At 39.0% G+C, this 10,003-nt stretch overlaps 1 protein-coding gene across 2 annotated transcripts in view; it reads right to left on the bottom strand.

Annotated features, from left to right (window-relative positions):
• The window catches only part of Efr3a (EFR3 homolog A), an 86,147-nt gene that overhangs the window by 35,519 nt on the left and 40,625 nt on the right, over positions 1–10,003 (bottom strand). For both annotated transcript variants that reach the window (XM_029469566.1, XM_021182859.2), the window contains exons 5-7: positions 9,739–9,860; positions 4,557–4,706; positions 1,319–1,456 (exon numbers count right to left, since the gene is read on the bottom strand). In XM_029469566.1, the coding sequence (XP_029325426.1) occupies positions 1,319–1,456; positions 4,557–4,706; positions 9,739–9,860 (410 nt within the window). The remainder of the gene's footprint in view (positions 1–1,318; positions 1,457–4,556; positions 4,707–9,738; positions 9,861–10,003) is intronic.

Genomic DNA, 10,003 nt, shown 5'->3' with positions numbered 1-10,003 from the left:
ATGTCAAACCACACTCTAGGATAGAACCAATGCATATTTGACTGACTAGCACAAAACAAATAATGGTATTTTTGTAGACTTTTAGTTTCACTTTGTTTTGTTTTGTTGGTGGTGGTTTTTTTTCTTTTTTTTTTTTTTTTTTTTTTTGGTTTTTTTTTTTTTTTTTTTTTTTTTGTCTCATTCTTTTGCTTGTTTTGATTTTTGTGGTAGTTTTTTGCTTTGTTTTAAAAGAAAGATAAGGAAGATAAAATTGGGTGGACAGGAAGAGAGGAAAGATCTGAGTTGTTGAGGGAAGGTTAAAAACATGATCAAAATATATAGTATGAAAAACATTGTAATTTAAAAAGGTGGGGGGAAGACAAAAGCCTAGTTTAAATTCTTCGACTCAAGTATAGTAGTTAATGTGGTAAAGTTGGCCTTGTATCTAACTAGCCTAAATTTTTTTTTTTGGCCTAAATTTTTGGGCATACGTCAATATAATCTGCCTTACTATATTTAACACAATTTGGTTACTTTTTAGTAGTATTTCTGTAAGGCTACTGTGATAGGGAAGAGGGAAGACCACAAGTTATTTTGAAGAGGTGATGATACTCTTGATTTTTAGTATGGTTTTGCTACTTAATAATTCTTGTATTTGAAGGTTAACTCTGAAACTTGAGGTAAAAATGCCTGCCCCCCCCCCCAGTAAGAATTCTAGACGTTACATGGAAAATATTCTGCATACGCTATGTTCACTATAGCCAGAGGGTGAAGAGGAGATGGTGCTGAATTGTAACAAAGAAGAGATCAGCAAAACCACCCAGTAATTATACAGGATATCAGAGTACACTGATCTATCATGCTATGATGGGATTAGGAGCACAAGACCTGGAAGGCCTGCCTGCAGGATACTGATTATGCAGAGAAATTTACTGCATAAGAGCCTGGAAGACACCATGTAAGGATCAGTGAGGTCTTCAATATTCTTATCTTGATTAGACTCTGAGTAAAATAGGAGTTTATTCAGAAAAGTCAACAGAATCTTAAGCTCCTAGTAAAGGCAGAAAGAAAATGTAAGATTTAGCTCTACAGGAGGGTGCTAGGTTCAATTTGAAGAAAAAAAGAAATAGAGAGGGAAGAAGGGAGGGCAGCAATGTGCATCACATGCTGGTGACACTGCCTAATTTCTCACTCCACATAAGTATTTCAAGGGATATAAGGAGATATGCATGGTAAAGTGATGTAGTACATGGTATTCATACTTAAAGGAAACAAACAAACACATAATGGATGCCCATTGCGACCTTCACGGATAACTAGAAAAATAGCAAGTACTCACGCAAAAACTGGCCTAACAGCATTATTCATATTCCCAAAAGTTGCTCGGCCCAGCAGTTCTCTGAAACAGCTCTCTGCCAGCACTGCAGGGTTCTCTTCTTTGTCAGCTGCAGAGGGGGAAGAAGGTGGGCCTAGGCGACTGAAAAAGAAATAAAAAAGGCCAATGCAAAAAAAAGTCTATTTTAGTTCTAAAGGGTAAACAATAAACTTTACTTCTCAGAAATGTTAAAAAATATTTGTTTTTGTTTTATCCCCAAATAAAATTAAAGCTTAACTCAAAAGTTAATTCATGAACTTAGCATCCTCAGAGCTAAGCATACAATCTTTCCAGTAGGTAGGAACTTGTTTCTAATAGGATGTCCTTTATGCCAGTAAAACACTCAGAGGCTGGGTGTGGTGGCATTCACCTTTAACCCCAGCAGGAAGTTCTCTGAGTTCAAGGCCAACTTGGTAAGTGAGACCCTGTCTCAAAAATAAAGCAGCAGAATGTAGCAGCTCCTATCTCACTTTCATAGACAGTATCAACATCCACACCAGTACAGATCTGAGTGAGTACAGGCCCACCCCCTACGTAACTATAGCTGCGACAAATGAAAAGAGCTGAAGAATATATCCAAATAGAATCCAAGAATTAAAAATGAAAAAAATTAAACCAATGAGAATAGTTGCATATAGAGACTTTTCAGTAGAAAGTATGTTTTGTCTGCATCTTGGGACATACTTTTATGCTTTTTTTGCAACATATTTATTGTAACAACAATAAAAAAATATACATCTGTTGCACTAGGATTACACCAGAAACATACAACTTATGATGCGGCACCCATAGTCTCTGCTTCATTTGTCTTTCTTTTCCTTTTATTGAAAATGGTTTGTTTCCTCTCACACAATATTCCTTGACTATGTTTCCCTCCCTGTACTCCTTCCAGCTCCTCCCTACCTCCTGTCCCATCAGGATCCACCACCTTTCTGTCTGTCTCTCAGAAAACAAACAGGCTTCTAAGGGAGAATAATAAATAAAATATAATAAGATAAAACAAAAACTAACACATTGGAACTGGACAAAAGAAACAAAAAGAAAAAGGCACAAGAAACAGAAACCCACTCATGTGCAAATTCAGTAATCCCATAAAAACACTAAACTGGAAGCCACAATCCACATGCATAGGACCTGCAGGGGAAAAAGAGAGAATAGATGATAGACAGATAGATAGAAAAAAATTAATAAAATGGGAAGAAGTGTGAAGAGCATTATAAGACAAATAACCTCCAAAGGTGCTACTGAGCTCACTTTCTATTGGCCATCTACTGCTGGGCGTGGGGCCTGCTCTTTTAAGAGTAGTTTGTGTCCCCAGTGTTCCTTCTAGCTTACTTATGATAGCATCAGGTCTCATTGGAAAACAGGCCCCTGACTAGCTAGAGATCTTTATATAGTAAATATTTCAGATAGGAAAATCTTAAGCCTTAGCTATAGCACTAAAAATAAGAAAAATACAGAAGGTTCTAGAATATATCCCACTTTTAGGGAGGATTACAAAGCTAGAGATAGTCACATCCGGGGCTTAAAAATCAATCCTTCCTGAAGTTGGCATTAACCAGAATATATATTATTCCATCTGTGTTAGCATAAAATTATCAACTGCTCCTCATTTCCAAATCCATTTTGATGCTGTGCATTCCTCTTCCAAGAGCAGGAACCATAGGCATAACTGGATAATTCTATTTTAGCTACTGAATAACATCCTTCCTGCATAAGTAACATGGGGGATTGCACGCTTCTGGCCTAGAGAAGCTGGGTAACATTCAAAATGCCAAGTGCACCTGAGCACTGTGGGGGTAAGAAGAAATCCAGCATATACCCAAAAGTAGTGTGTCATTTCAGATATCTTAGAGATATTGATTAGAAACCAACCATGCCTGATTTTTAGTTTTTTGGGGTTTTTTTTGTTTTGTTTTTTTTAATCAGTGTTTCACTCTGCCACTGTAACAGAAGCTCTCTCATGAACTGGATGGGGTCAAATACAGAGACCCACAAATGGACAATGTCCAGAGTGAGATATCTTGGAACACTTAGTCCTAAATGGGATCTCTTCATCGAAGCCCTCTCTCAGGGCTCAGAGCTGAGCAGGTAAGTAAACACAAGCCACCACCCCTAACTCACTCTGCTGGTATAAAAACCACATGTAAGGGCAGGCTCGGGGCCCAGCAGGAGATGGCCAACACAAAATAAAGGCCATGGGATTTTGAGATGTTTTGTCTCATAATGCTTTGCTTCGGTATTTTTTTAATCACTGGTCTTTGTTTATATATTATGGTTTCTGATGTTGTATTTGTAGCTCTGTGTGTATATGTATGTGTTCCTCATGTTTTTCCTGTTTCTTTTCTTTTATTCTGGTTTTTGATTTGCCTGTTTTAGAGAGAGAGAGAGAGAGAGAGAGAGAGAGAGAGAGAGAGAGAGTAAGCATGGAGTCATATGAATGGGGAGGTGGAAAAGAGAGAATGAAAAAAAAATTGTGATCCAAATACACTACATAAAATTTTTTATTTCAGCAAAAAAGAAAATGCAGTGAATAGTAGTCATTATTATTTTATTTTGATTAGTTTTATATCCCTAAGAGAAAGCAGAGTAGATCTCTAAGGAAGAATAGAAGTTCAGCTATAATTTGTTTCTCATGGTTACAACTATAAGTAGTACTACATACTAAAATAATAATTTATTTTCCACTGTATATTTAAACAAATACACACACACGTATATATATCTAGCAAATAAAATTTTCATTTAAAAAATGTATTATTACCTTATTGATGCAGTATGCTTATGTGCCATATGTGCCTGTGATTAACAACTCTGATTAATATATTTCTAAAACGGTCCATACGTTTAAACCCCCTTAACTTTATGACATTATTACATACACAATGAGAGAAATCAAACATTCTTATTCTGGCAAGCACACGAACACATACACAATGCAATACAGCCTTCAGTATCTTTCTGAAAAGAGATTTTTATTTTTAATGTCATGTAAATGTCTGTGTGTGTGTGTGTGTGTATGTGTACGTGCATGAGAATGAAAGTGTCCATGGGGAGCAATGGATCTACTGAGAACTTTAGTTAAGGCAACTCCAAGCTGTCCAAACCAGGTACCTAGAAGAGAACTCTGGTCCTTTGCAAGCACAGTGTGCCCTTTTAAATACTGAACCATCTCTGCAGACTCAACTTCAGTATACAATACCTGTCAACTTCTTCTATCTTCTGCATGTTAAACAAAAGGGATGGAACAATCTTATCCATATGCTGTGGTTCCCAAATGGTAGCCCGAAGTTCATCATTAACTGTTTTTCGAACCACACCTTGAATGCCTCTTATTCCAGCAATGCGAATCCTATAAGGATGGGAAAAGAAAGACCCATGAAAACAGGTTATTTAAACAAGTCTGTTTATCTACCTAAAAGAATGTATGTTGATATTGCTCTCTCAACCGTAAAATATTTTAGAATTATATATAATATAGGTATGAAATTGAAATTTCAAAAGTCTAAGGTGGAAAGAGATATATTTAAAAAGGTGGTTTAGCCATCATCTTTATACATCAGTAAGTTTAAAGGCAGTAATCTACAGGAAGATTAGTACATGTAATATGTGTTAATAAAAAGCAGCCAAAAGCAAAGCTTTCTCTAACATTAGCTATTGTGAAGTCCCAGAGCCGAGCAAGGAGCTCCCAGCTCCTGGTGGCACTGTACTTCTATATACTCTGCCCATTGTTCCCTTAGAAAGAGAGCTTTCATCTTAAAGCTGTCTATAGACATGCTCACAGCACTGTGGTTCATCAGTGCTGCCCTAGCGTCCTATCACCACTCAGAAGCCCCAGCTTCCTCATGCCTTCATTCTCCTAGGGGAAAAAAAAAGACTGAAGAGAAGTGATGGAGTTTGCACAGACTGCAGATGGACAAAGTCTCAAGAAGAGTCAGCTGCCAGCCCATGTCTCTTACAAGGTACTGCTCAAATTACCTCCTTCTGTCCTACTCTCAATTCCTTCCTTCCTTTCCACCATCTGATTAGCAATTGGAATTCTGTTCTGCTCACCTAACACTGCTGTAACATATTTAAAGAAGAGAAAATGTTGAGAAGGAAGTGGTAATGTGTTACAAACCCATGGGGGTACAGTGAAAAATTCAAAAGCAACAGGTAGGGAGAATGGGGATGACAGGAATAAGACACCAACGGGAAATGGAATGGAAGATTTAAGACAACTTCTGCCTATTTCAAAGCTCTGCCTATACAGGCTTCTTTCTAAAGTACTGATCACAAGAGTGCAAATCTACCAGCACTACAGAGGGTGTCTGCTCTACATACCTGATGCTATTCCCTGGGAAGGAAGACAAGCACAAGTTATCGAAAGGACAGGAGCTTAAGTGGATCAGGAGACGGTGGTGACCTGTTGTAAGGCAGAGGGTGCATGCTGGTGACCATTATGAGCCACTTCAGCTACACAGCTAGCACCTAATCCAGCTCTAAGGCCTGTCCTGACCAGTATAATCTATCTAGTCTTGGTCCCCAAGACAATTTAGTTTCCACATGAATAAATTTGTATCATATATGCTTTAAGGGTGCTGTGAACAGTCGAGTGATAAGCTGAACAAGAACTTGCTCACAGTAAACAGTCAACAAGCGTTAGCTATTTGTGTGTCAGTCACTATAATACTGAGGACTTCTCTTATAGCTGCAGGTTCTTAGAGAAATTAGACTATGATGTATACATTTACAAGTATTAACTAGTTCTGTAAAGAAATACAAGAAAATCTTAATACAGCCACAAATGCTTTGGTGTACTTCCTGCAAGATCTGCTAGAGCAACGGTGTCACAAAGCTTGTGGGAGTGGCCAGCCAATGTCTGATCTGACTTAAGGTCCACTCTATGGGATGGAGCCCACACCCAATACTGCTTGAGTGACCAAGAACCTGAGACTACATACCTCAGGCACCTAAGATAAAACTTATGTAGTGATAAAGCCAAATGTAGTGATAAGATGATTCCCAATGCTATTCTGCTCTACCCGCAGACCAGCACCTTGTTCACCTAGCATCAGAGCAGCTTTCTCATGAAGCAGATGAGAACAAATAGAGAGACCACAGCCAGACATTATGGAAAGAGTGAAAGTCTTTAGAATAGTCAGCCTTAAATGTGATGTACCCATCAAATCCCTCCCCTCAAAGTTCAGAGAATCCCTGAGAAGAAGTGGAAAGAGTGTATAAGAGCCAGATGGGTAGAGGACACCAAGAAAACACGTCCCTCTAAATCAACTGAGCAAAGCGCAAATGACCTCAGAGACTCAAGCAGCAAGCATGGGGCCTGCATGGATCTACCCCAGGTCCTACACCTATGTATTTTGGCTTCCAGTGAGTCTCTTATTCTTGAGCCATCTCTTAGTCTCTTTTCCTTCTGTTGGTATATTTTGTACAACTTTGACATGTTTCTTCTTGTTTTAGTTTATATTTTAATTTATTTTTTAAAATGGATGGGCAGATAGGGGAGGTGCCCAAGAATCAACGGGGGTGTCCTTAGCTGTGACTCACAGCATTGGGGATAGGGAGCCTGGGGAGGCTGCCTCCTGTGGCCAGGCAGGAACCCCAGTGGAGGGATAGGAACACCAACCCATTCACAAAACTTTCGATCCAAAACTTATCTAGTCTACAAGAAGTGCAGGGATTGGGGATGGAACACAGAATGAGGGAGTAGCTAACAAATAACTACCCAACCCATCCCATGGGCAAGTACCAATCTCTGATGATTAATGATACTCTGTTTTGCTTACAAGACAGGAATGGCTGACATGGCTATCCTGAGAGTCCAGACCCACCAACTGACTCAGACAGATACAGACACCCACAGGGACTCTTATGGAAGAACAGAAGTAAGGATTGCAGTCCTAAAGGGACAGAGACTCCACAGGAAGACCACTAACCTGGACCCTTGGGGCTCTAAGAGACTGAACTACCAACCAAAGAATATACGTGGGCTGGGCCTAGGCCTTCCCTCATATATATAACAGATGTTCAGCTTGGTCTTCATTTGGGTCCTGAACAACTGGAGCAGATGCTATCCCAAAAGCTGTTGCTTGTATATAGGATATGTTCTTCTAGCTCGGCTGCCTTGTCTGGCCTCAGTGAGAGAGGAAGCACCTAGCCTCAGAGACTTGAAATGCTAGGGTTGGGGGATACGCAGGGGGGCCTCCACCTGCTCAGAGGAGAAGGGGAGGGGGGAAGGATTATGGGAGGGAGTAGTGAGCAGAATATAAAATGAATAAGTAAAAAACAAACAAAAATGGATGGATAGATGGATAAAAACCTAGCTACTAGGGTAAGGCTAACAAAAGAATTGTCACTGAGAAAATCCGTTTTCTCCAACAGAGTGTGACACCAAGTATAGCAACCCTTCCAGGACAGGAGTAGATGAACACCATATAATGGACTCCATAGTACAAGTCTGTGTGTGCGTGCACAAATGCCCATGCGCTCGAGATCCTACACATTTACATTTGTTTACAGTTGGTGAATTACTGCTTTATTTTGTATTCTTGGTTTGGTTTGGAGAAACATTATTGTACTGGGTTTTTATTTGTTTTTGAGAAAGAAACTAAAGTTGGGTGGATAGGGAAGGGAAGGAGAATAATTTCTAGACTCATCTCTGACTGTCCAAGCCTCAAGGTTCTGCAGGACTTGTATTTTACTAAAGTGTAAAAGGATAAAAAATAAGAATCTAAGTTGGAACCTGAAAAGAAATTTAAATAAACTGAAGAAAACTGAATTGACTTTTACTCAAGGAAAAAAAGTACAACTTGTATCTTCAAGCATTTTAATTGACACATTGTTTTAACAGTGATTCAAATGAAAACTTGGCAATTCCTAACTTCAGAAACTTGTGCTGATAAATGACCCCTAATTGGTCATCCATAAAAAAAAGACATATAAACAACATTAAATGGACTCAGCAGGTTGTATTTATAAATTTAAACACACACACACACAAACACACACACACACACACATGCACTCCCACACAAATATAAAGTAATCATAATTAAAGAAAAAAGAGGTCATGAACTTGATGGAAGATAGAAAAGGTTGGAGGGAAGAGAGGGGAGGAGAAATTATGCAAATACAGTAAAAAAAAAGTAATTCTAGTAGTATGTTCAAAATACAAGGTTTTCCACCAGGGGGCAATAAATAGTTAAAGATAAGGTCATGTTTGATTTATTCAAAAACATTTTCTTATATGATTAAAAACATTTTAAAATGTCTGTTAGGAAATAAAATTTTAGTAGTGATGAGGTGGCCAGGAAGGTTTAAGTCATTACAATATTTTTCTAAGACATCACATAGTGAATAAACGGCCTGGATTGTAATGAGGAGAAATTATAGTCAGGCCAGTCACATGGCAGAAAATGATTGTAAAGTCTCTCCTCAGCATCCTTTCTCCAGGGACCCATAAGTCTCACGCTTGCTTTCACTGTGTGTACCTGCTGGGGGTCTACCAAGTTCCAGTTAAAGTTCTGCACACTCTGAAGTAGTTCAGAGAAAATACACTGATTCTCCATTACTAATATAACCTCTGATTAGGTTAGCAGTAATGCTCACACTAATATTGTTTATCAGCATCATTTTGATTTTGATTTTTAACTCCACACCATTAGTCACTAGTCAAAGTGCTCAGTAATACAGCAGTGCTCAGAACAAAAACCCCTGGCCTCCTGTCCTGCTCTCTACCAAGAGAACAGGAAAGGGAAAAGGTTCGGAGTGGTGGTGCACACCTTTAATCCCAGCACTCAGGAAGCAGAGACAAGAGGATCTCTCTGAGCTCATGCCAGCCTCGTCTACAAAGCAAGGTCTAGAGTGACTAGGATGACAGAGAGAGGCCCTGTATCAACAAAACAAAAACAGAATAAAAATGAAAAGATAAGGAACAACCACAAGTAGCTAAGCAGTAGGTAAGAGGAGAGTGAGGCTAGTAATTAAGTCATCCAGGAGCGAACCCTGAGTGAAGTGAGGACAAAGCTGAGCACACTAGACTGAGAACACAGCTTCTGAATGGACTGAAGAGGGGCATGCCCAGAGTGATCCCAAGACAGCAAGCAGATCCATGTGCCTGGGCCAGACAGAAAGTAAGAGAAATGACAGGATAACAGGAACTGAAACAGGCAGGAGGATGTGGGTCCCTCTGGACGAGAATAAGGCCTCTGAATTTCAACCACTTTCACCTTGCAAATTCAGCTGAATACTGTATGTTCTAACAATGGAGGCTGTTTCATGAGCATCTCTCGTGCCTTTTGTAGTCACTATGAAGTAGAGCAGCACAATATTCAGTCAATTCTTGTATCAATCACTTAAGGTAAGTCATGAGGTAAAACAGTACATACTCAGTTCGTATTTCTGGATCACTATGACAGGAGTGACACATGGCACTGAATCGAGATACAAAGAAGTCATAACGTCTATGATAGGATGGTGTATCTTCTTCAATATTTGCAAATTTGACAAACTAAAAAACAAAAATAACAATACAAACAAAATACGTCACCTTTTAAAAGTGAATAAACACATTTAGCCACCTTATCTATTACACTAACAAGCAACATCCAAATAAGCAAATGGAACACATAAAACAACAAATACTGTATATGT

Source organism: Mus caroli, chromosome 15, assembly GCF_900094665.2.
Source record: "Mus caroli chromosome 15, CAROLI_EIJ_v1.1, whole genome shotgun sequence".
NCBI classification, from domain to species: domain Eukaryota; kingdom Metazoa; phylum Chordata; class Mammalia; order Rodentia; family Muridae; genus Mus; species Mus caroli.
This window is presented reverse-complemented; position numbering and strand designations above follow the sequence as displayed.